General features: G+C 37.8%; 1 protein-coding gene and 1 long non-coding RNA gene across 5 annotated transcripts in view; one reads left to right on the forward strand and one right to left on the reverse strand.

Moving 5' to 3' along the window:
- klhdc8b (kelch domain containing 8B) overlaps nucleotides 1-27,915 on the reverse strand; it is a 173,087-nt gene continuing 145,172 nt past the window's right edge. For all 4 annotated transcript variants that reach the window (XM_081608631.1, XM_081608632.1, XM_081608630.1 and 1 more), the window contains 2 exons: nucleotides 26,560-26,661; nucleotides 1-17,316 (listed from right to left, as the gene is read on the reverse strand). In XM_081608631.1, the coding sequence (XP_081464757.1) occupies nucleotides 17,120-17,316; nucleotides 26,560-26,661 (299 nt within the window). In that variant the 3' untranslated portion in view covers nucleotides 1-17,119. The remainder of the gene's footprint in view (nucleotides 17,317-26,559; nucleotides 26,662-27,915) is intronic.
- On the forward strand, nucleotides 13,990-26,975 carry LOC145552166 (uncharacterized). The gene is made up of 3 exons (XR_014088115.1): nucleotides 13,990-14,079; nucleotides 16,920-17,024; nucleotides 26,523-26,975. It is a non-coding gene; the product is annotated as an uncharacterized LOC145552166 (long non-coding RNA).

Consider the following 27,915-nt stretch of genomic DNA (forward strand, 5'->3'; position numbering starts at 1 on the left):
TGGAATCAGACAACAAGTCAAAATAGTTTATTAGAGAACAGAATTCATAGTCGAGGCACAACCTCACATTTAGTATAGGCACTGAACTACTGCACTGGAGTCACAGCCTCAACTCGGTTTGAAAACCAAAGCCTGCCAGCCGCTTTGAGGAGCTGGCAACAGCTACATGTACAGCCGGTCTGAGCCGCCAAAGCAACCGAGACACACAGATTGTTCAGAGAGAATGAGGTCATCGCTCGCATCTCACCACGTGTCAGTAAAAGGCTAATTACATGAAAAAAATTTGGTATTTCATCTAACTATATCCAGCAATCCAGAACCTTGATTTAATACGGTGAGTCGTGTTTGCTGATACGAACTGTGTTAAATTACAGTTTAAAGCTGGGGTAACTTTTATAAAAAATAAATAAAATAAAGTGTTTTATAATTGTCACTATGTCGTGACAGTATAGTATGAGGTAGATTATAAATGGAAAAACTGAACACCTCTGCCTTCAGTGCTAACTATAGAAGTAAACAGCTTTGTCAGAAACAACCAATCAGAGCCAGTAGGAGGGTCTCATGTCAGTCAGCCTCCCCCTTAGCTACCTGCTACACTAAAGCTTCTCCCCACTAGCATGGCCACCAAAGAAGGGGGACAAAAACAATTTTCTTGGAATGGAAATTTGTTTCTTCAAGATTAGCACATTTAGCAGCATGTACCTGAGGTTGACTGACAACGCTAAGACCCTCCTCCTGGCTCTGATAGGCTGTTTTTGACTGAGTGGTGCACTACTTCAGAAGGAGGACTAGCACTGGGAGGAGGTGGAGGAGCTTGATTTTTTTATTTATTTTTGACAGGTTATCGGTCTCATATTGTACTATCAGGACATAGTGACAGTTTTAACAAATATGTTTAAAATATGTGTTAATAAAAGTTACATACCGCAGCTTTAACACAAACATCATTAGCTCATTCAAATCAAGCTAACGTTAACTTAATTTCTATAACAGGACAATCAAGTAATTGTCAATTGTCAATTACCCAATATAATAAATACACAATACATGTTGGGGGAAGTATTGATACCACTTCTTAGTCAGCAAGAACAATTTTTAAAAGTCTGTTTGAGAATTTAAAGCACTGATGTTAACATTGCTATAAGCTTGTAGCAGCTAGTAGCTGGTAGGGTTTTATGGGTAAAAATGTATTTCAATCACAGATGAGAAATATCTTATATTGTAGACATTTGGCCAAATTTAAGCTGAGTTGTTATAATGACAATTTCAATTTCTTGAACCATCTTTTAGACATTTGTTTTGGCACAAATTGTTTTGAATATCTCCTGCCAATGTTTCAGTCCAACTTACTGCTTTTTGGTTTACTTTAAATACAATGGAGAAGTAGAATTTCTGACAAGCACTCGACTTGACTGAAGCTAGCTAATTGAGCCAGACATCAGGTTGTTATACTTGTGTTTTTATATAAAAAGAAAAATGTGTAATATTCTGAGCATTCATAAATTAAAAACTATTCTTGTTAGTATTTAGTCAATGTATCAACTTAAAACTGAAGCAAAATTAAATGTATTGTTTTGTAGCTAGTAGCTTGTAACTATTATTCAAATTGTAAAAAAATCAGCAGTAGGAATAATTATTGCTATAATTGTAGATCATGTTTTACATGTTGGTTTAAATTAATTTAGACTAAATGCAGTAGGATTATATTTAATAAACACACCCCCTTCATTGGTTACATGTTTACTCTGTTGATTGGTTCTCTTCAAATGCCAAGCGTTTAAGAGGGCAAAGAGAATGTGATGTACTAGACGATTTCTACGGGTTCTGAACGTAGTTCAAAGTCCGTCTGGCAGCAGGCGGCTGAGGGGCCATGCTGGGTTTACAGGATGGCGCAGAAGAACTTCTTCTCCCTCAATTCTGTACCAGAATTTTACTGAAGGTTATTATAACAAGAGAATTCCACACAGCCACAGCCATATATCATAAATAAATTATGTCTTCAGACAATAATGTTTGTATCCGTGTAGAAAAACCCTGTAGTGGTGGAGTTCATTTATTATCAAACTTCAGCTATGACTGGTTGCATAACCTTCCTGATTAGACAATGAGCTATTAAAAATTGTTTGTTTTGGGTTAGAAAATAACAGCTTAATATGTTTCAATATAGTTTTTTTTTAAATCTTTTTATGCAGGTTAAAAATCTGTTTTTCTTGCCGAGTGAAAACTCACAAATCGTTTTGCAAGATACATGATTTGGTGCAGACTTTCAGAAAACTTTACTTTGCAAAATGATACTTTTTCTGGAGATAATCACAGTCTATAAAGTCTCTGAAATAGGATTTTTTTTGTAAAGAAGAAAGTGTAGATCATGCTAACGCTGGACACACGATGACGAGCAGCTTCTGCTTCACATTTAATTGCCTTCATGAAGCATTTTCTTTTTGTCAGGGTTGTCTACCAGAATGTTTAATGCTGTTTCTGTATTTGCAGAGGGTTTTTTTGTTTTGCATCTGTCCTTTTTTGTCATATTACATAAAATTCCTGCTTGATTAGCCTTTGTATTGCCTGTTTGCATGTGCTTGCTCTGAACTGCAGCGTTCATCTCTCACTGCTGCCGAACACAGAGCAAAAAAAATCTCTTGTTTATCTTCCCTCTTAGGCGATATTGTTTCCGGGCTTAGATGTAAATCCTTATTATTGATTGTTAAATGTAATCATATAAGATGTAATATGGCAGATAAATCCGGCTTCAACGCAGTCTTAATCCTCATCACTCTTAAACCTTCCTGATTTTATCAGATGGTCGGACATTGAGTCTCGCAGGATGTGGTGAGACGAGGAAACCTTTCCCTCTTTTAATCAATTTCTATCACACATAATTTTTTCTAATTATTCTTTTGCATCATTGTCATTTCCTTTGTTTTTTCACAGCAACTTGTATTGTCAACATCATTTCTTTTTGCTAGCCGTTTGTCTGTAATTCTGTTTTCTGATCAGACTTTTGCAATTTGCGGTTATAAATTCTGGAACAGTTCACCTTCACATGAACAGCTGAGACTGTTGAGATTTTAAAATCTTTGCTCAAGACCCATTTTTATTCTTTGTTGATTGATTCAAGCAGAGTTTGAATTTCTCTTATGATGACAATAATGAAGTATATTTGTTTTTTGTTTTAACCTTACTTTTAACTGTATATAATTTTTGTTCTTGTTGTTATCTTGCTTTATTTAATGGTCAACATCTGTTGTTTTGATGTGCTACATAAATAAATTGACATTTTATTTTTGTGAAACAGGAATGAACGTAAAGACTAGCGTGGTTTTCCAGACATCCTGACGTTGCAGGGTCTCCCTCAAGTTGGGCCAATTCCAAACATTCAACATTCTGGTTAGCGTGTCTTCATCAACACAAACAGAGGGTTTGAACAGCGTAGCATGAGGTTAAGCAGTAAAATTATTGGGTCATTCCTCCGACAGATGGTTACTACTGAGCACTACTTGTGCAAATTTTGCAGCAGGGACGCCAAAGCGTGGTAAATATGGCAACTCTGTGAATCTCATGCCACAAATTTTGTCAACATGTCAAAAAGCAAGTAGTAATAAACCAGTCTGTCCGTCACTATCACAGCTCTGTACTAAGGTTTTTATGTCTAACACTATATAAACCAAACTAGACTTAGAATGATGGATAAATTAAAAAACGTCCTTTGAGACCAGAGTTTAGTTTCGCAGTTTTAAAAAACAAGTCTTTGTTTTTTAAATACTTTTTCCCCCTTTAGTTTGATATTAACAAGTAACCTTCAGAATCTAGTAAGTAATAAATACGGTCAGACTCTTGTCAACATCTGGTGTTGCATTTTTATTGCATTTATTGTCTGCTAGTAATTACCATTGGCTTTCTGTCCTTCTTTTTATTGTTGGTGAATAAATGTGCATTTATAATTTCACATGTGAGTTGTGTTGTTCAGCCCAAATGAACTTTCCTTTGTTTGCCTCATCATTCCTGTTCATTTGATGTGAGATTTGCCAACAAGCAGAAAGATTACCTTGATTATCATCTGTGGTTTTTAAAACCTGCTCACACTAATTAGACTACATTTAATCCCAGTTCCCCATCTTTGGGTAGCAAAAGCACTAAAATACACTAATACATAATTTTCTTGTGGATATATGTTACTTTAGTGTCAATATTCGATTTAACAATGATTTTAAAATCATGTTATCTTTTTGTAGCATGTTTTTTATGCTGTGTTTCTACAAGTTGCAAATTTGTCCTTTTCTCTTATGAGGTAGCATTTCATAGTCAATTTGATCTGAAAACACACAGATCATTTTAGAAAGTGACTTTCACAAAGTGTAGCCGTGGTTACCACAGCAACATGAGAGTGGTATCAATCTTCATTTAGCTCAAATACTAATCGGTCTCTTACCAGCACCCCTTTAAACACCGGATGAAGGTGTTGCAGTTAGGTTGAAATCTGCATGGTCTTCAGTAACGCATTAATAATTTTAGAGTTGTAGTTTTTGGAGAGCTTTGGAAGTATGTGGGTCTTGTTTGCAGCACTGGTGTGGCTCGTTTGTGTAGGATTTTGAAGCAAGACTTGCCACACTGGTCACATGCCTGGACAACAACATCAGCTCCTCCACAACCAGGTGTACAGGTGTTGGCTGTACTCTTGCTAGGTGTTACCAATGCTTTGAGGGAATGGCTGCTAACTGGGTTGCACTCTCCGTCTCGCTACAGCTAATAGAAGTAACTCAACAACCAAACCACGGTCTCTCCACTCCATTAAGTACAGCACTACACTCTACTGTACATCCTTTGCTATTTGGATGCCAACAATAATTTCTCTTATTATGGACAGGCCTGATTGACATGGAAGGAAAATGGGAGTATGTGGTGGATTCTGCAGAGATGAAACCTTAACTGTTAGCTAACAATATATAAAACCCTGTAACTGCTAACTTGATTAAATATTGAAGCCTCTTCAAGTATAAAAATCTCAGTGCTAAGCTGAAACTACTGGTGGAGGACCAGGTGCCTCCCATGTATAGTGAAACAAGGTGATGGAAACAACCTTTATCAAACGTGACACCTTTGCTAGCTTTTGGCTAACTTGTTTTCATTTAGACAGGATTACACCAAGAAGTGGAGCTAACTGAGCTATTTGGGAGCAACACCATCACACCATGCTAACATTGAGTGCAGGACATGTTTACCAAGAATATCATAAATCCCTTCACAATTACAAAAGTTTTCCAAATTTGCCACAATCCAGCTTCTAACAAGCCATGAAGAAACATTCAGTGTATTAAAATGTGCAGAATCAACTTTTAATTAGAACTGAAAAGGCCTATTAGTTTAGGCGATTTCCGTACTGCCACATGTACATGCCAATGTCATATAAATGAAAGTCAAAGACAGAAAACAACTAAGGTCTAATTGAGATTCACAGATCTGGTCAAAGGATGAGTGTCAGTTTTGTTATGCATTTAATTCTCCTTTTGTTTCATTTTTCACATCAGGAAAACATTTCCTAGTTCATTTCATCACCAAATACAAGACTTATTGATCAGCGTTTGAGATATGTTCTGTCTGTCGGTGGAGATTGTCCAGGTTCAGGGCCAAGCTAGATCCTACAAATCTGACCTCAAGCAGGTATTTTTCCTTACTCAACCCCAGCCACCTCATCGGGCTGTGAAATTCTTCACCCGGACCCACTGGGGGAGGGGATGATACACAATCTGACATGATTTATAAAAATCTGATTTCCATGTGGAAAATGAGTGGTGTGTGTGTGTTTAAAAATGTTATTTAGTGTTCTAAAAATATTGCTGAGACCGTTAGAAGGACTTTACTGAAACTGATTGTCTTGCTGAAGGTAAATGAATAAACATCAGTAATTGAGTCATGGATGAATTCGAGTCGTGCTAGCTGGGTTCACATCCGGTTCCAGCTGCTGTTGTGTTTTTGGTGCATAGTTTCTGTGTCGTTAGTCTCATTGAAGGAGCTTTGACATGTGGGTTTTTTATATTTTAAATCAAAAGAGTAAAAATAGAAATCTTAACCTGCTTAACATGAACAAGCAAAAACGTAACTGCTGTTACATCTCCCCACACACCATCTGAATTTAGCCATATTAATTCACTAGTTCATTTTTAAGCTCCTCCCAAAACATTTTATACACACAGAGCACATGGCAATACTGACCCACTGAGACCACAAAGCAGTTTTCACCAGGTTTTCAACCATCACTGTAGGGAAACAGCACAGTACAGTGAGATATAATAAAAACAAGAATATTCAGGGGGTTTTTCTCCCCCTAATAGCGGCTGTACAAACCACACTCTAGTTTGACATGAAGCAGTGAAATGACAGATGACACTTATGGCTCCACAGCTGGGCAGGGTCTTGTTTCCATCACACACACACACACAAAAAAAAACATACTGGTAACACTTTATTTGAAGGGGGGTGAATAAGACTGACATGACACCGTCATAAACATGACATAACACATGTCATGAACATGAATAAGCCTTCATGAATATTTATGACTGTTGTCATAAAGCGTCATTCGGTAAATTATGACACTTTTAATACAAAGTTGACATCATTCAAAATGTCTTTGTTATGACAACTTGACATTAACCAAGAAATCATTACTGATATAGATTTGTTATAGAAGTATTACTGATTACACTTTAAAAATTAGGTAACTTTATGTTATTAAAGGTAAAGTTTAAATAGTAATGATTTCTTGGTTAAGTTGTCATAACAAAGACATTTTGAATAATGTCATAATTTACCGAATTACGCTTTATGACAACAGTCATAAATATTCATGAAGGCTTATTCATGCTCATGACAGGAGTTATGTCATTTTTATGAAAGCGTCATGACAGTCTTATTCACCCCCTTCAAACAAAGTGTTACCAACATACTGTTTGTTGAGTTTCATTTGCTAAGCCTACTAAAAAAAGGAATTAAGTACAAACAATAATTTCTTGTCACAGAAATCGACTACTACTGAATCGTGGATTTGGATCCACACAGTACAGCGCCATGTGAAAGTATTAATACTTCTAAAAAATGTTTACGCCTTTTGTGACATTAATACAATGGAGCATTAGAGCTAGGCTAAGAAAAAAATAAGTTGTAGTATTACGATAATAATAATAATAATAATAATAATAATTAATAATAGAATAAATTCTTGCATTATTTTTACTTTATTCTCATAATTTCATTTATTAAAAAATCTTAGTATGGCAGTAATACTCCATGGTGCATTACAATTAGAAACTCTGATGTCTTATTAGGAATTTATGTGACTGACCAGGTTATTTGTAGTGAAGTGGAGGGAATGGTTTAAAGCCAGAATGCAATTATAGAATTCTGGTTTCTTTAGATCCCTAAAGAAAAGTCAACACAGGACCAGAAGCATTGAGAAGATTGGTAAAGACTCTGGTCAGGATTCACCTTCCAACAAAATCAAGAATTAAATTCAACTAAAAATCTTTGGCAGGTCTTCAAAACTGTTTGATAATCGTCTTGACTGAGCTTGAGCTATTTTCCAAAGAAAAATTGTCTAAGATGTTAGTTTCTGCTTGAGCAAAGCTTGTAGAGACATGCCCTAAATGCCTTGGTGCTCCAAATTTAAGCAAAAGGCCCCCAAATACACGGGCGTACTTCACTCTGCGGACTCAATGGAGACGTCCATCAGACACATCTACGTATGTGGTGTCACACAGGAAGCTGCTCGGTGTGAAACAGTGGTCACATTGAACTATGCAACAATAAGCTGATAAGACTGAGAGTCGGTGCAAACAGTAATAAGCCAGGCTGCCACTTTGTGGCGCACTAACAGTTTTGCTCTGGCAACCCTGGTGGAGAAAAAACGGGGCTGAACACCCAGTCAGCTCATCAAGACAACTAATATCCATGGGGATTGTGGGAAATGAAGGAATTTGTCACAGGAAACTGATGTATGTAATTGGTTCGCTCGACTATAACATGTCAACCATCTGTGGACAGAATATGCCACACTATGCCCGAGTATGTGGGATCCTTAAACCTGGAAAGCATTGATTCATGATGAATGCAAATGCCCAGCATGCTCTTTTTACATTCAATTCCAGAGCAACACATTGACGTTTGTGGCTGTAATGTGACAAAAGGCGGAAAACTTCAAGGTGCTTGTATATTTTGGCAAGCACTGTATCTTTCATCCATCCATCCATCCATTTTCTTGCACCCTTGTCCCTTAATGGGGTCGGGATGTGCTGGTGCCCATCTCCAGCTCACTGTATCTTTCATTTCATAAAATGTTCAGTTCCTCTAATAGTTTTACACAACAAAAACAGTACAATTAGACATGTTTAGACTGTTTTTTGCACATTTTTAGAAAATAGATTCATCTGCTTGCTTGAAAGCATTTTAAGAAGACACAACCAGTAACAAACACTTTGGGGGGAACCCAGCCCACATGTGGGCAAACACCACGACACGTCGGTCACCTCACAACCTCAGTCCACAACACAAACAACTGGAGGGGAAATAAAGGAGCATAAATGAGGACAATTAGGAAATAAATAGTATATCACATGTCCAGCATCTATCTCAAAGAAAAACAAGAACAGATGGAGAAGATATGCAAATATAAGAGAAACATATTTATGCTACCGATGGGTCTTCCCCGTTACCCAGGAAATGGACATAATGTTGCCCACACTGGAATTAACAAAATTTAAATCTTCCCCCTATTTAGAAATTGTTTGTCAGAACCTGAGTCTTTGGGCCCTATAGTTGGGAACCAAGGCACAAAACATGCCAACATCAAAAACAAAAATGCGTTTTGGACGAGATGGGTTATGATGTATCTGCAGATCGCAGAGGTAAGGTCACACAAGGCCACTCTTCTGGGTACAACAGCTGTGTTTCCATTACAAATGTGTGCAAAACTTTGTCGATATTCCGTTAATGTCAAAAAAAACTAATTTCGCAACTGTGATGTTTCCATTATGTAAGAAACAATTAAAATCATGCCATGCCATCATCCTCCCATCACCTCCTGTTGTCTTCTTCCTCTTTTCTGCCAGCAGTAACATCTGGTTGTGGATCACATGATTTATGTGATTCAAAAAAAGTTTTTCCATTGCAATTTTACAAACTGCACTAATTTTGATACAGTTGAAAAAAACTATCTCATCCTAGTGCAAAACTTTTTCTTGAAAAATGTGACCTTTACCAAAATTGCCGTGTTAGCATTCATTTTCTTAATCCCAATTTGCACAATTTCTGTGGTCAATGGAGACACAGCTAGTAAAAGTCTCACCACCAGCTGCGCAATCTGAAATTTCAGAATTGAATTGGCTTAATGAAAATATGGCAATTTTGAAAAAAGGATTGTTTTTCAATGAAAAGTTTTAGCGTTAAGATGAGGTGGTTTTTGAACCTATTCAGGTGTGATTTTCATTGCATTTCTTAGTTAACTGAAACACTGCAAAATTGTATGTTTCTAACATTAGAATACTGAAAGTTTTGCGCATCTTGGAAACGCAGCTTGTGAGTGAGATGATCAAAGTGTGTGAAGTCAGTCGGTGGTGAAGAGGATCGAAACCTGTGCAACGAATGCAAGGCTTGTGTTTATAAAATGGCCTCAGGTTCTGCAGATTTATCAAACGTTTCGTCATTTTTTACTCTCCGCTGATGTTGTGCGACACCCATACGACACTCTGATTTGGCTTTCAACATTCCCATTAGCTTGTGCTGGTGTCACTCGCCCAGTGGCCCTCTGAAACAGCACAGCATGTAATTAGCTGATACCTGCACTGAAGCATCCTGCTCTTTTGTTCTCCATCTCAGCCTGCTGTCAGAGGGGAGAATTCACCCCCAATGAGCAAACAGCACACGCGTCACATGAGGCAGACCTCAGAGGCATGTTTTCAACTGGAAACTAATTCTAGATTTATAGGACGTCATCTCCGCGCAGCAGCCTGATTCTGACAGGGAGAGAGAGGCAGAGAGAAAAGGTCTTAAAAAACATGAGAGAGTTGGCTCTGGCACAGCTCCAGGACTTCGCCCCGGACTGCAGGGTGACGTGGAAAAATGGATGAGAGAACTAGAGAGACAGAATCCCTGCAAAGGAGGGCTGTGTGGATCTTCCAGACGCCTTGTGGTGTGTGTAGATTTGCATTCATGCGCCCACGCAGACGCATAAGAACAGCCACACGTCCACGAGGTGACACAATGACACAGATGCACATACATTTTGAATGTAGGTACTCTAAGGCTCAGTGTGCATGAGCCAAAGCTGCACAGCTTAATGTTTTCTATTTTAAAGCTTGTGTGCGGTGATGATGTGCAGAGAACAGGCTGCTTTTAACTCTGTTTGAGCTCAGATCTATCCTGAAGGTTTTGTTTATATTACACTGGCTCTCCTCCAGGAGAGCAGACTCACAGTTAGCAGGTTGAACGTTTCCCAAGCCAATGAAATATTCGAATCTGTGTGTTCCAATATGTTGAAGTGGATGAAAATTTAGATGTAGCTGCATAAAAATTTAATTTTTCATTTCAATTGCTTTCTTTAGTTGTGCTGTTCTTTTGTTGTTGTTTTCTTGAAAATATATATTTTTTAAAAATGTAATTGTTAAACTTTTGATTAATTAGTGTGTATTTTAACACCTTAATATTCCTATTCATCTATGACTAAAAAATGAATTGTGTTTTAGGTGTCAAAAGATGATTTAATTAAACAGAGATGGTTAATGTGAATATATCAAACCTATGAGATTAAAATCCAAGCATGAGGCAAATTAGCAACATTTAGAATAATTGGGCATAAGACTAATCAAACAAAATATTCCTGTCTTTAGTGTCAATTATATTGTCAAAACAGCTACTGATAAACAGGGTTGGGAAATTGTTTTGCAATTCTTGCTGTGAAGAGGGAAGAATGCCAAATAACTATAAATAAATAACGCATTATTTAAATGTGTCAATAATCTTTTAAAACTGCAAATATATCCAGAAACATTTAATTAAATATAGAATTAGATATATGTGCCTGAAATAAATGTTTAGATTTTTTTTTAAACTACATGCGTATTTCATGTTCCCGTGCTGAAGCATATCAGGATTTAATAAAAATTATCAACTTCACTGGGTTTGATGGTTGAAACCCACTGACGTCTGATTGGCTGCTTCAAACATCATGTCAGGACAACTAATCCAAGTTTGCTATTATTCTGAGGTCAATATCTTCGCTGGAAAGTGCACAAATAACTTCAGTAACTGAATTAAATGGTTGAAATTTATTTACTACAAAGTCTTGGTGAGCAGTTTCATCCTTTATATCTCTATTTTTTTTCTGAAATATCACTAATTAGTTCACAGGATAAGAGCGTTAGCCAGTGTCAGCTAGTTAGCTAGCTTTCTCCACGCAGCACCGTCACCATGCTCCTGAACTTATTAAATCACAATTACATCCAGCTTTTAATTGAGGCATGTATAATTAATTATATATTTAATTCATTATTTATTTATTTCCAGTTTTAAAAAATGAAATAATTATTTCACAGCATTTTTTTCTTTTTATTTTTGATGTGGCACGCTTCACTCCGTGCCATTCTACTTCTCCATAACAGCCAAATAGAGCTGCTGAAGCTCAGCCAGCTGTAGTTCATACGCTGGCCAATAGGTGGCAGTAGAGTGTTTCTAAGTTGATTGGTAGTAATTCATCCATTTCAATCATTCGTCCAGCCTGTTTTAGACATGTCCATACTCCAACACACCTGGATATGAATGACCAGTGTATCAGCGTGTTTAAGTAGGGAAACATCTAAAATGAACAGGACAAACTCCTATTTACTAAAAGGTATTATATCATTTTAAAATATAACAATAGACGTGCTGACAAATGTAGCAAAAGTAATTATGTAACAATGATTTTCAGTAGGATGTTTTTCTCCTTTGTAGAAATGTACTTAAATGAAATGTAGGGTTTTTCAAAACATTGTCAGCGTGAGGATAAGCCTGTGCTGTGAAAGATATTTTTATACACCTTTACCATCGGTAAATAATTAATTTCTTTGGTTTAAAATAAGTCCCTTGAATTGGCTTTGATCATAATGTAGTCCCCCCATGCTGTGATCCCGGGCTTTGATGACCCAGCATGTGTGTCCTTTCTACAAATCAAAGCACCTGCTTCATACTGTCTGTTTCACATTTCAAATAAAAGACAGGCTGCTTAGGATGTTCATCAAACTTAGAAAGTAAGCGGCTGGGAACGTTGTTATTGCTTATCTTCAGATCTAAAACACTAAAATTTCCATTGAAATTCGCATTAGCAGAAACTTAAAGATCCAGTTTCCCTTTTCACTACAGAATCAGGTCCTCTATTCCACACAAACCTCAAATGCCATTTCTGATATATACTGCAGCATACTTTAATTCTGCTTTTTGAACCACTGAATGTCCAAAAAGACAGCCGTGGATCCTTCAAGGCCTGTAAATTCCATTGGATCAGATTTATGTGTCCAGCACATCTTATAGAAGCTCAACTGGATTAAGATCTGGGGAATCTGGAGGGCAAGTCAGCACCTCAAACTTGTTGTTGTGCTCCTCAAAACATTCAGTTCCTTCGATTCATTTTATTTGTATAGCTTGGATTCACAACACATGTCGTTTCAAGGCATTTAAAACTACTGTATCAAACTTGTGCAAAGAAATAAATAAATAATTTAAATCCAATCATATATGCAGATTCACGCACTGTACGACCAAAGTTCTTGTACCTTAGATATTCTATTGTCATGTGTTTGGTCTCTGTCATGTTTGGGCTTGAAAATCAGCCAGTCATCTTAAATTCCTGCTGTGTGAACAAGACATTACTGGATTCTCTTCCAGAGGCCTTTAAGCTCAGAAGAACCTCTAATATACACAGATTCACAGGACCACTGGGGCAGATTTGCAATATTAGCCTATGCAAAACATTACATAAATGTGACCTGACTGACTGCTGCTCTCCTCATACCCTTTGCTCTAAATCTTTCACACCTAAACTGTTTACAACCTGATTAGCACCAAACAACTCAAGGGTCAGGTTGCAGAACATTTAGTCACTAAAGAGTCACAGTTTACCCAGGTTGAGCCACAAGCTGCCAGAAACGTCACTGAAAATGAAGTGTAATGTTGCGCCTTGTCAGCTTTATAAAAGCAGCTTCTGCCAAGCTTTGCCTGCTAGTTCAGCTGCCTCTAAGTTGCTAATTTATTTATTTATTTAATTTTTTATATGCTGAGGATTATTTTAATGTGACAGGCTCTCAGAGGAAGAGGATGGCATTGAAATATCAATTAAATCCCACACAGCCCGAGTCTTTATATATGTTATGTTATTTTATATCCTAACACTTTTGCTATTTGTGGGTTACCTAATGTAAGTAAATATAAATGTGCAAGGCACAAATCTGCAGATTTAAAAGGTAACATTCCTTTATTTTGTGTGTCCTCTTTTGATCGTAGGCAAACAGTAAAGGCGAGTCTGGAGAAAATTAACTATATTGTAATAAATTCATCTGCAGGTGATGAATGTTTGATCTTATGTAGCATGTTTTTATGTTGTATTCATTACAACATGCTATTTTTAAAATGTATCTATCTGAGGTACAATTAGCTTTTATAATGTGTAAACCTCAGCAGGAGGTCAAAAGAGCACAGAGGAAGTACAATAAAAACAGTGCCTGGGTCTTAATTGAGTTTGGTTAAATCTGTGAGACAAATGGAAGATGAACCTGGATATGTGGTGAAATGAATCAGAACGCATTCATCCAGGCTCCGTTCCCTGTGTGGACAGCAGTGTAAACGTGTGGACTGTTCCGTGGATGCATACGCGGTGACTCTGTCACTCGTGCCTAACGTGTCCAATTAGGAGCACAGAGTGCAGCACCAGAAATAACTGGCTTGTCAGCTGGTATTTTATCTGAGCTTCCCAACAGCAGTAGATGTCTGACTCTGTTAGTGAGGTCGGTCACCAAACAGGAAAGAAAAACCTGCGAGCTGGATGAGACGGTGAACAGGGTGAGCGTGTGTTCAACACGAAGACAAAACTCTTAATGGCCAGAGGCAGCTCTCTCCTTGTGTAATGCATGTAAACGATCTGGAGTTATTTTGCCAAATCATTTGATTTTACTTAATAAATGGCACACTTTGTAGTTCGATAAGTGGGCGTGGCTTAAATTTTATTTTGTGTTAGACCAGTGTTTCTCAACCCTGGTCCTCACCGCCCCCCTGCTCTGCATGTTTTAGATGTGCCTCTATTCCAGAACAGCTGATTCAAATTATTGCATGACCATCAAGTACTGCAGAAGCCTGTTAATCACCCAGAGATACAATTCAGGTGTGTGGCAGAAGGAAAATACCTAAAACATGCAGGACAGAGGGGCAGTGAGGACCAGGGTTGAGAAACACTGTGTTAGACTGTTAAAGGTAAGTATTATCTATGAATGCTCTTGAAAACTAGACAAAATCAGCTTTAATTTCCAAGTGTCTTTGTTCTAACATGCCTCCTAATAAACTCACAATTTCAATTAAACTTTCTGCAGGCAGCAATGAACTGAAACAAATTTCACCTACAGAGCTAAACTGACTCCAACTGTGATGGAAACAGGAGTTTTTAAATGTTTTACATGATATTGACTCACCTTTATAATGAAAATTGTATTTTTTCTTTTCTTTGCTCCCCTGAACCAGCAGAGACTGACTGACTGTTTTATAGTGTATTGGGTGTAAATGGAGAAGCTGCTCACTGACAATTTGAGTGCTTTCTAGAACAATCCTCCCAGTAAGGGAGGTAGGAAGCCTGCTAAAATAATAATGGTGAACATCAGCAGTAACGCACGACTTAATTAACTTATTAACCAACTTGAATAAAACCACATGCCTTGATTATTTCTGTGGAATTCTAAAAGCCTTTCACCTAACCTTCGCTGATACAATTCAACAGTTATTCTAACTCTGCTACACGTACATACATAAAAAAGTGACCAAAAAATGACCACTAGCTCAACCTGAAAGCCAAGACCATGAGTTGTGCTAATCCTTAGGAATTAATCACAAACATTACATCCGCTAAAGCTTAAGCACTGCACCAACATTGTGTGTCTCTCACTCCTGCTTGACATTGCGTTACCATACACCAGAGCTTCCCAAACTGTGGGGCGTGCCATTGCATGGGGGGCGCGGGAAGCCGTCTGGATGAAAAAAAACAAAACATGAATGCTGTATATGCTGGGTTTTTACCTTAGAATGGCCAGCTCTCTGTTATTCCTCTGCCAATTTGATACAGTAGGAGCTTCCGCACTTCCCATATCTGTGTCCTCTGTCACTTTTATCAGCAGTTACAACAGTTTAATCTGTTGTCAACACGTCGTACTGTTTTTCCGAGCCGCCTTTAAACGCAACGTGAGCGCTACGATGCTCGTGCTGGGTTTACACCTGTGCGGCAGTGAAGGACCCCAATGTGTGTGTTAGAATTATGGCAGCAAACCAGCAAAACCCAAATAACTTTTCACAGTTTTTCCCCCCAAACTAACCGACTGAGTTGAGTAAAGCTGTTGGATGCAGGTAAAGTTAGCTAAAAGATGACTAGCTAATACAGCACTTTAAGCTTGTTAACAAGTAGCTTGTAGGCTACTGGTGTTGTTGTCTATGTTCAGCTACAATTCATTTTGTCCCCAAAAAGTTGATTCATTCAACCAGACAGCTATTTGTAAGCCATAGAGGGGGCCCAGAAATAGTTTGGAAACCACTGGCGTACAAATAAATGCTTCAGAAAGGAAAAATGCTAATATGGTTTTGGCTTGAAGAGGCTGACTGCTATTTTTACTCTTAATTCCTAAGAAAGCATCAGTGATCCACTAAGTTTTGTTTGTATCGGTTGGACCTCTGAAATACAAGCATTTTATTTGGCAATCCCAAATGACTTGTAGAAATGCTTTGAAATAATAATATTTCAAGAGTTAAAAAATAAAATAATAGATTAAAATAGCATCCTAACTTCAACATAATGTACGATTTTGTCTCTGTCTCAGTGTATTCTTAGTAAACTCTGGTATGATTACCTTAAAACATCCACATCCATCATCTCACTGACATCAAGCTGACATTTGTAATAAAGTGAACTGTCAAAGTTCAAGAGGAAAATCTCATCATGTGACAGAAAGCTGATTTCCCAGGATGCTTCAGTGTAGCAGGTAACTCTACATTCACTCCCCCAAGCAAAATCATCCCTGCACCGCAGTGTGAGTGTTGGTTGGAGTTCTGTGATTGATTGGTGTGGTGTAGAGATGGAGAGATGTGAGGCGAAGCAAAGTGCTGACAAGCTTACCCACAATCACTCTTTCCTCAATCAAGGAAGCTGTGATTGTGCTCAAGATGGGGCCCCTGTTGGAACAAAGTGGATGTTTTTTTCTGACTGGCAGGCCTTTGACTCGCTTGTGGTGTGAAGGCATGTAAGGGATCATCGCTGTTGATGCCGTTGTAGAGATTGTTAGCAGCGTTAGTGTTCACACTTACAACACTCTAACAGAACAGAGAACCACAACAGACATCCACACTCTCCGAATGCCACCATCTACAACTCAACCAAGTGCTGCCTCTGAGGTTCTAGAAAAGAGTCAGAGTGAGCTGTTGCCATGAAAGCAGAGCACAGCGCTGCTGCTAAGAGGAGTTTCAGATATGGCCCTATGTTCCTTTTAGTATCCAGAAAAGTACCCTGCTTTTATTCTGAAAAATGCTCAACAGTTCAAAGCCGGGTTGTTTCTTCAGAAACCGGGTCTGTCGGTTTGTTGTTTGGCTCATTTTTCTCTTGCTTTGATTTCCCCGGTGTATAAAAGCTGTTCCTTTCCTGTCTTTGCCAGTCACAGCAATCTGCTTCACTGTCCGGCTCTGAAAACACTTCTTCAATGCCAAAACAAGTCGTTGAGATCCCAGTGTGTAAGTGGAATCCATTGTTGCCGATCAAAGTAAGAAAGCATCTGAGTGCGATCCAACTCCTGCATGTTCTAGAGTGAAGAAAATACTGGTGCCAGTTTGCATTTATTTAAGGGTTTTTTGTGCATCACACTGTTTCCTGTAAGCAGAGGGCTTCCACAGCGTTACTGGGTCCCTGGGCAACTCCTCCAATCACAAAGAGGATGCTGGCCGTCTGCAGCAGAGCAGAAGAGCATCGTGCAGTGGGCATGGGGGCCACATACTCCCAGCGCCGCTTCACTGGGTTGTAGCTCTCCACTGAGCCCAACGGCGATGGCTCATTACCTGCAAAACAAAGATAAAAAGGCCAAATTAATGTAAAGTCAAAAATAAGCCTCCATCCGGTCAGTGAGTGAAAGAACCTGAGGTATAGGCCTGCTGCAGCGTGATGTTGCACGCAAGATCCCACTTCACTTGAGCTTTATAAGGCCCTGTTTACACTGAGCTGCTTTTCAGGGAAACCTTAACACTTTTGTTGTGATCCAGCCACTCACTTTCACGACTCTTGTGATCATTTTGAAATCAGGTCTCAGAGTGAAACTTTTCTGTGACCCCCTGTGGAGGTATGAAGCATACTCTGCATTTAGCAAACAAAACTGTCAGAAATGTAAATAAAAGCGTTTGTTTCATAGCGATTACCATGTTTTAAAGACACAACAGCCATATTGGATTTTGAGATTGTATTTAGAGAGAAAACACAATTTGTTCTTGGAATTCTGACTTTAGGGTGCCTTTCCATTGATTGTTTCTACTTAAAACTTGAAAATTTTTTCCATTTCAATTTCCATTAGATGTTTTATTTCATTCACTCAATAATAATTCTGAACAGTTCAAGTAATATCTAAAAGAAATCCAAGAATGAAAAGGAGCAAGAAGAAGCATAAACTCATTCACATGAAAAGAAAATTCATTCAGTTAGACTAATCGTGGTAATCCATGCAGCTAGCAACACTTCAAAGTCCCACAACAAAATTAATTTGTATTCATCAGCAGTCTCATCAGCAGCTTCTAAAAGCTTAACTGACACACTTCTCCAGAGGGACAAGAGCGACATGATCAGGAAGGAACTTAGCTCTGTCACTGGAGCCGTGAAAGCTGATAAGGATACCATGACCTGCCACCCAATTCCACAGTCAGCTTCTTTTGTAGTAACACACACACACTCGTCCAGATACACACTAACAGAATTTGAAATACCGCTGCAGGTCTGATGCCAGGAAATACAGCACACTGCAAAAACACAAAATCTTACCAAGTAATTTTGGTCCAGTTTCTAGTGCAAATATCTAAAATAAGAAAAAACCAGCAAGATATAAGAGCTTGTTTTAAGTCAATAATTCCTTAATGTTGATAAAAAATAAATAAACTAGCTCACATATAACAAGACCATGCAATAAGTAAAATAATCTGCTAATGGAACTAGAACTTCTTCATCAGAATTAAGGAATTATTGATTTAAGACTTTTCTTGCTGAAAAGTTAATTGTAATTTTATTTAGTCTAATTTCAAGTGTGCTAAGATATCTGAACTAGAAACTAAACCAAAAATACTTCGTAAGACTGTTTTTGCAGTCTTACAAAATATCATATTATACTGATATGTTTGTCAGTATAAAGACAAACATATCTCACATTTATACAAATCAAAAATCCCACGTTTCATCTTTTGGTATGTTCGGTTTGTAATCATATTTTAACACATACCTGCCGATTTTCAGTTTGAACCGAGACACAAATTTAAATTCACTTATGTTCGAAAAATGAATCTACAATGACTAGTCACCTACCATACAATGCACTTTTGTTGTTTTTTTTATTTAGCATTCATTTTAAACACAGATGAAATGAAAAGATTGTGAGTTCTAGTAGAAGAAGGGCTGCCAGCTGTTAGGATGCACTTCTGGCAGGAAAACATCTTAAAACCTGCACGTGATGAATTTTGCCACAAGATATTTTTAACCTTAAAAAACAACAACAAGCTAGAGTATTCCAGGCTCCTGGAGAAAAGCCAACCTTTTGTCTCCAAAGAGGAAAAAAAACAACCAACGTTGGTGCAAGGAGCGAACAACAGAGAAGAGCAGACATATAATTGACAGCAAAGGTTTTTCTTTTATGCATTTGGAAAACATAGCCTGGCTCAGTAGCAAAATACTCCACCTGTCTAGCTGTGCACTGAGTGGGCAGGTCAAACTTATGTCACTTATTTTCTACCTGATTTTGCCTACAGAGGCTTCAGTTTGTTGAGGTTTTGAGGTTAGGCTGGATAATGTTAGTTTGTCCTCAAGTTGTTTCTTTGACTGTTTGAAGGCTATATTTCCAATTGTTACAGTTGTGTAGCAGCCTAAATACTCCCTATACTCCCTATGTTCTGCATTTATAGTGTGTCAGGGCTATGATAACTGGCTTTTTTCCCACTATGACAGATAAATTTATGAACAATTAGAAAATCAAATAATTGTGTTAAAAGTGTGCTAACTTAAGTTCTAGCCCCTCAGATATACCTTAAAAAAACACATGAATCCAACAGTACATATTATATGAAGCAATTCCACATCTTCTATTTGTTCAAACTGTCAAATTTTAATTACAAGGAATTTTTAAGGATGCACAATATATTGGCATCAGCGTCAGTATCGGCCGATGTTAGTAATTTTTAAACATTTCCATATTGTTGCCATTCGTGTGTCAGGAGGAGGTGGGAGGTTAGTCATGTGATATTTGTTCATTGCATATTTGCTAAATACACCAAGTTTGATGTGGTTGAAAAAACAACTTATAGAAGCACAGAAACTTTTGATCAGAAGACGTGTTTTTTCAAAACTGCTTTTTTAAATTAAGCAAATTTATGTTCACAACTCAACCTTGCATAATTTTGTCAGTTAAAAACAGAAGCACAGCAAAGGTGTAAGTAAGCAACAGGAAGGAGATGGAAATGAGACAGTAACGTAAACAGCAGTAAAGAAGACAGAGAATAAAGGTCAAAAGAAGGAGAAAGGGGTGGGTGAAGTGACTTGATGTCTGTGGGTCGAGAATCAAAGCAGTGATGAAAAGCCTTTGAGCATCCTGTGGCAAGGTGTTTCTTTGTGTGTGTGTCGTCCACAGAGAGTGTGTTCATGATAAAGGAGATGATGGCTGAACAGGCCCGGATCACTTTGAAAAGGCCGCTCCACCACCACCGCCTTGTTCTTCCAACATGATTATCTTAGTCTGTGACAGACACATTCACACACAATAACCGGCCTACGTTACATAACGGCAAATAACAAAATGGGGAATCTTTTTGTATCAAAAGGAGGATCTTACAGTATTAGCATGTTGGTCATAATAATACAGCAATGTTTGGAGATAAAAGTTGACATTCTTACACTGGGTTGGAATAAGATCCCAAGGAAATTCAGAAATGTTCAGTATTTAGATGTTTTTAGTATTCATTGTCTTTAAAATCTCTGTTCTGACCTTCTCCTTCTTCCCCCCTCTCCTTCCTCTCTCACATTAGTAGCAATGTGCTGTTACTATACATCAGGCAGACCAAAGTTGTTGCTGTTTCCATGGAGACCCACATCACAGCAAGTCCCTAAATAACATAGCCCGGTTATTGTGTGTGAATGTGTCTGTCACAGACTAAGATAATCATGTTGGAAGAACATGGAGCGGCCTTTTCAAAGTGATCCGGGCCTGTTCAGCCATCATCTCCTGTATCATGAACACACACTCTGTGGACGACACACACACAAAGAAACACCTTGCCACAGGATGCTCAAAGGCTTTTCATCACTGCTTTGATTCTCGAACCACAGTCGTCAAGTCACTTCACCCAGCCTTTCTCCTTCTTTTGACCTTTTTTCTCCGTCTTCTTTACTGCTGTTTGCGTTACTGTCTCATTTTCATTTCCTTCCTGTTGCTTACTTACACCTTTGCTGTGCTTCTGTCTTTGACATTGCAATTCTTAACCCATTTCCTCAGTCAGCCGCCTCCTACTTGATTTCCTGCAATTATTCTCATTTTTTCTAAACCCTCCTCTTCTCTTGTCTCCTGCCTGTACTTGGCCTTTATTTATTCTGCTTTGCACGTCTCACACAATTGTCTTTTTTTGTCTGTCACCTCACCAACGTTCAGCCACTGCTGCATTGTTCTCTCTCCTTTTATTGTGTTCTTTGCCTTTTCTGAGAATAATGTTAGACTTTCTTCTCACTCGAGGATCCCCACAAAATAACCAAGCTCCACGTAAACACTGTCGAGTTAAAAAATATACAATAATTTTTGACTCAGTTTCTAGAGGTAATTTTTGTCTTTATTGTTTCCCTTTTTATCGCTGCTCCTTCCTTCTTCTACACTAGATTATAGAAGCAGACAGCAGCACAGACTGTCCATTAAATGAAGGAGATGGAAGCAACTTCTATCTATTTTTCAATAGGTTACTGATGTTTTTTCTCAGCCAAACACAATAGATACTTCACGTTATTGTTTTAATTAGATGGATCCATTGACATTTTTGTGTTTGTCATTTTTGCATGATGTTGTTGATGCAAATTAGGGCTGTGGTGATACAATAATCTCACGATACAATACACAATATTCTGCTCATGATACGATATATATTGCGATATTCAGCAAACGATACAATTCAATACACTTTTGCGATTTTCCTAAAGATTTTAGAGGGACAGAGTGATTTTGGTGACATTTTGTAACTGTTTTAGAGTTGGATTGAATTAATTTAACTGAAAGCTGATTAAAAGCACCAACTACACAATATCTGGCTCTGGTTGGACATGGACACAGACTTAAAGTCGACAGCTGGACAAAATGAATCAAAGAAGTGGTGAGAAAACATGTTTCTTTTAATTGAAACAGTACAAACTGTAGCTTATATGCATTTATAAAGTAAATAAAGTGCACCAAGTACCCTGGTCTGAATAGTTTGATACCTTTTTAACCTTGACACTGAATATCTGAAGGAATCACTCTAAGTCTGATGACCGAATCACTCTCCCGGCGAAGCAAGCAGTGAGTGAGCAAGGTGACAGTTGGATGTTACGATACTTGAGGATGAATATCGATTTTTTTAGGAAAGAAAATATCGATATATATCGCAAAATCGATATTATTACACAGCCCTAATGCAAATGGTTTAAAATTTGCCTTATTGTATATGGGGTAAGTTTCATATTGCTTGAAATGGTTTACACTCTTTTCAAACGAGGTGAACATGTCGGTGTCACTTCTGCATTTTCTTTGCTATGGACTACTGTTGTAGTTTGATTTCTCGTTCTTTTAAGTTGGTTTTGGCTCTATTGGCCTGTATTGTAGCAAATAGACAGGAAACAGGAAAAGAGAGAAGAGGAAGACATGCAGATAGTGGCCGGAGACCACGTACCGAACCCAGGAGAACTCTGTCGAGGACTATTGCCTCTTAAAATGGTGCGCACATTCTCCCAAATGAGCCACCTGACTGTGGTAGGAGTTCATCTTGTGGTTTAGGTGAGTTACCAGTTCGATCCCCCGCTCAGTCTGTCTCCATTGTTTTCTTGGACAACACACTTCTTTGGCTGGCAAGGCAGCTGGTGGTGGTAAGAGGGCCCGGTGCCACCCTAACACGGTCACAATTGTCTGTCACAATTCAGCAGCCTACCAGTGACTGAATGTGTGAATGACTGAATGCAGTGGGACTAGATAAAGCACTTTACAAGTACAGGACTTTTACCATTACCATTTACCAAAACCCTTACTGGACTCCATTAAGGATTGACAAATTGTGCAATAATGTCTGGTATTCTAAGAGAATCTGGTTTTGGTCATGTCCAGGAAAATGTCTGACTGCACCGTTTCTCTGTTATACAGTGATGTGTTCTTTGATGTTGAGGTCAGGAGTTTGTGTGGACCAGTCAACTTCATCCTGACCAGATTTTCTCATTTGTCTTCATGGACCTTGCTTTTTCCATTAGTTCGTAGTTCTAATGGCACAGAAAAGACCACTCCCAAAATGTTTTGGTGTACTGAAGAATTAAGAGTTAATTTCAAGGTGCATTAATCTAATAAACCTAAGTGGTCATGAATAAAGTCCCTAAAATTCATCTAAGTGTGAGGGGAGTTAGGCAAGCTTTTCTTCTTTCCATGTAGTGTCCTTCTGCTTTTATCTCAACAAATAGTTTCGATTCTAAATCAACCTTATCTGAACGTGTTCTCCACACTCACTGCCTGTCATGTCTTATGACGTCTTATGTCATAACCAGCTTTGACATGGTGAATTTGACAATGTCATGCAGGAATAACACAGAAGCACTGTGAAGTTACTGATAAAGAATGTGTCAACATCTTAGAAACAGAGAGATAGATTTGGTTGTCTTGGTGACAAGAACAAGTCAACACATATTTCTGCCTGTTTTTTGTCAGCTTGCTCACAGTGCAGGATTCTGTTAATATTCCAATGTAATAGACTTCAGATGGTGTAAAAAGGAAAAGTTTGGGTGGTAATAATAATGATGAAAGGAATCAGATAAATGAAGTTTATCGGATAAAAATAATGAGTAAGCTGTGAATGTTGGCCTGCTTCAGCAGATAATACAAATATACTCATAAAATGATATGGATGAACACGCATCTTCAGTCCGTCCTCTGGAACAGCTGGCATGTAATCATAATTTACGTCCATATATCAAGTTGTCACTAGTTTGACATGGACACACTGAGACCTGAACAAATATAATATCTAATCTATGTATCTGGGACATGGTAATTTCAAAATTCAATTACACTCTTTAAGAAGTGACAGGCATTATGAAAACACATTAACGTTAATCAGTCTGGAAGTTGGGTAACTTAATAACAATGCTAATACGATCTGATAACTTTGGTCAAAGCAGATAGCTGTGAGATTTCATTGGATCAGCCCAATGTCCTTCAAGAATATGAACCAATGGGCTGTTGTGGTTGACAAAAGTTTTTTAGAATATACTTTTTTGGTTATTATGACAGCCCCAGACCGGTCCCTAACATTGCCTGACCAGGCATTGCCCAGTATGCCAGATGGCCAGTCCAATTTCTGCCAGCAGCAGAATCTCCCAAAGCAGATAATAGTTTAGTTTTATTTCATTCTGACTTTTTGTTTGCCTAATTCAGTTAGTTTTAGTTAGTTTTCAGAGTGTGTTTACTAGTTTTTATGAGTCATTATTAGCTAAATATAATTTTGTTTTAGATTAGTTTTTATTAGTCGTCATGAAATGGTTTATTCATGGTGAGGTTGGGTGCAGTGAGACCAAGGGTGGAATGGAGAAAAGAGTTTATTGTAGTCGTCAAGGTTCTCAAAACAAGGAAACACAAGTGAGCAACGAGACATGAACACAGACTCAGGAAGAGGAACAATGACTTGAAAAAGACAAGGATCCAGTGGGGAGGTTAAATACACAAGGGAACGATCAGGGAACAGCAGACAACTGGTTCCAGCTAAGAGCCAGACAAGTCATGGAATAAATTAACCAATAAAGACACAAAAACCCAAATCCTCACAGTCATAGTATTTAGTTTTTTCATACTTTGATCAATTTTTAGGTGCATAATTTAAAAAGTTAAGTGTTGTATTATGATTATGTATATGTTGATTGGGTACACCCATATCACTTGTATCAGTTGCTTCAGTCCTCACACGCACAAGAGTTAAGGTGGAAGAAACTCTACCTGAAACTTTAAACAAGAACATTTTCTTCAGACTCTTCCAACATGTTGAGTACGGCGGGAAAAGACCTTGAATCAACCATGTTTTAGATCATTATTAAATAGAAGTATCTGGTTATGAAAACAGGTGTAATAAAATTATTTTAGCTTTCAACATTTCTCTGCACACCTTAAAGACAAACTGTTAATGATTGAGCTCCAGCAATGAGCAAGCAGCTTCCTACAGCAATTGTGAGAATTAGTTTTGACTAATTAGCATTAAGTTATATTGAATGTGTTATATAGTGAATGTGATAAATGAATAATACATGTTTTTATTGTTGTTGTTTTTACCTCCTACAGTGTTTAAATTCCATTTCGTTTTGTACTAATGCTTTTATTATGACAAATATTACTGTGAAAGGTGTTGGGGATGTCATTTTCCTTTTAATTTATGTTAAAAACATGTTTTATGTCTCACAATTCAAAAATATCCCATCAGAATTACCACACACACACACACACACACATTCCATTCCATTTTCCTCAAAACCTCTTGTTGAGTCTTCTGTCGCTCTTATCAGGACGAGTTTGACGTGTTATTCAAACGCTCGTGCACACACACACACAATCTGAACGGCTGCTCGACCGAATAGCTGGTCGTCACACTGAGCTCCAGGAATAGAAGAGACTGCTGGGGCGCGTTAGGCCTTCATGTGAATGTGGTAAACCAAATCCGACAGGTTTCAGTCAATGTAAAGCACAACTGAATTTGTAATATTTTTTTAGAATGAAACAAAATATGGAAAAAATGTGGACCTGGTGGAAGCTTTGTAAAACGTTGTCAAAAAATGGCCTCTGTTGAAAATCAAAGGGCTGTTTGTTGATAAGACAGGAAAAAAATGTTGAAGTTGCTCTGTGTCCATGAAAAGAACAACAGAAAAGAAAGAAAGAAGGTAAATTAACACACGCAGTAGATGGATCAGAAGTTGTTTGGTAATATGAATGATTTGAGTTCAAGATTAAGGTCAATATCTTGGTATAACAGCAGCTGCATTTCCATTCCAAATGTGCGCAAAAGTTAGGAGATATTCAGCTAATGTCAAAAAAATCTAATTCTGCAATTCCGTGAAATCATCTTTCTACCACTTCCTGTCATCATCATCTTCAACAACATCCGGTTGTTGATCATGTGACTTGTGTGATGCAAAGTCTTTCCAATGCAGTTTTGTGAACCAATTCCGCTAAGGCCTTAAAACTACCAAGTTCCAACACTTTTTATGGAAAAATGTGACTTTTTTCTAAATTGATGCATTTCTATTCAGCAAATTTATTTTCAGAATTCACATTTGCAGTTATACAGTAAATGGAAATGCAGCGGCAAAATTTATGTTCATTTGCCTATGAATATATAAACTGCAAACATATTTATGAATGCATGAAAGCATTAATATCTGAATGTTGCACATACATATAGGTAAATGCTACATAGTTATATCTGAGGGTGCATTCACCCTGTGCAACTAAAACAGCAGTTCATGTTTTGTCTATCCACAGGATTTGGGCAGAAATGTCATGGCAACAAGAGAAATGATAAATGGAGAGAAACAGAAGCTGATTTTTGTAAACAAGCTGTCAGCAGCAGCTTAAGGAAATGAGACTTATGTCCAGAAAAACAAAACTTGAACCACCTTTAATGAATAAACTGATAGAAACAAGGTTCCAGTGAGTTAGAGGGATCAGTCATAGACTGTGGATGACTGGTTTTCAGTGGGTTTCAGTGATGAGAACCAAATCTGCTTTGGCTAAGAGGATGATGATAGAATATCTTTTTTGTGCCAGGAAACGGAAACAACAAGATAAACATGGAGCTACTGACCCAGACCACCAGCTACGATGACTCTTCCTCCAAGGCATCCTGCCACAAAGTCCGCCCTCTTTTCCCGCATCCTGGATGTTCGGCTGGGTTTGATCCAAACACCTACCAAAAGAAGAACAACCAGAAAACAGTCGGTCACCTCAGCTTATGCTGCTTTTATTTCCAAGTTTATTTGAGAATAATCAATTAAAAATGCTGAAAGTGTTCAGAAAATCCTTTGTATATTTCCTGCCCTAACTAGGCAGTCACTCTTCTCATTCCCGGACATAAAAACAGTAAAACACTCAGATTCAGCTGTTTTGTCAGTCAAGTTGTTGGATTTGTTTACCAAAAACATGCACAGTTCCACATCGTACCATACAGTTTAATGCTAAATACAGACTGAAAAATAAGTACACACATTTCCACTGTTTTGTGGTTTTTTGTTAAACTGTGCAAATTGGAAATATAAAAATAAATTTGATTAATGAACATATAAAAACATTTAAAAACTTTTTTCGATAAAAAGATTTTGCGCTAGGATGAGGTGGTTTTTCGACTGTATCGAAATTAGTGTATTTCATAAAACTGCGAGGGAAACACAATATGAATACCTGCCATGTGTTAAGGTTTGCCTTTTTATCCACTAATCAAACCAGGGTCTACAGGTTTGTAAACCCTTAAAGTGTTCAAGCACACACAACAGGTTCCACATTGACATACATTATATTTGTCAAACACAAATGAAGCTGAGGTCAATGAAATGGCAAAAATATCACATCCATTCACATCACATTTTCTATCCCCACTAAAAGCAGAGCCAGGATTTTATTTTTAGCTAATGCAAAAACCTTAAAAAAATATCACAAATTACACAGATTATTTTTATTTTGGCATATGTACCATTCACCATAATATTTTGGTACAGTTGACATTTATACTTAAGTGTAGTTATAGAGGTAAAGTGTATATTTAGAACTATAAGTGAAAGCGAAAGGAGGAAAATAAAAATTACTTGTCCAAGTAAGAGCATGTGCTCTTACTTGGACAAGTAAGACAAGTAAATAAGTAATTTTTATTTATCTATATAATATATCTGTGTTGGCAGATTGTCAGGACATTCTAATCCTTTATAAATAATATTGTCATTTTCCCAACTGTTGAATTCAGCCAAATTTAGTTACCAAGACTCAGCGCTTGGGGTACCAGCTTACACCATCACTGACAGAAATCTAGAAAATACCATCTTATTGGGTGCTGATTATTGATGTTTATTAATGAGTTGAACGCCTTTTGTGCATGTGTGAAAAAGGAGGCTGAAGTCAGAGCTGCATATGGCTCCAGGCTGTGGGACCATCAGGAAACCTGCTGGGCCTA

Source organism: Poecilia reticulata, chromosome 7, assembly GCF_904066995.2.
Source record: "Poecilia reticulata chromosome 7, P_reticulata-male-v2, whole genome shotgun sequence".
Lineage (NCBI taxonomy): Eukaryota > Metazoa > Chordata > Actinopteri > Cyprinodontiformes > Poeciliidae > Poecilia > Poecilia reticulata.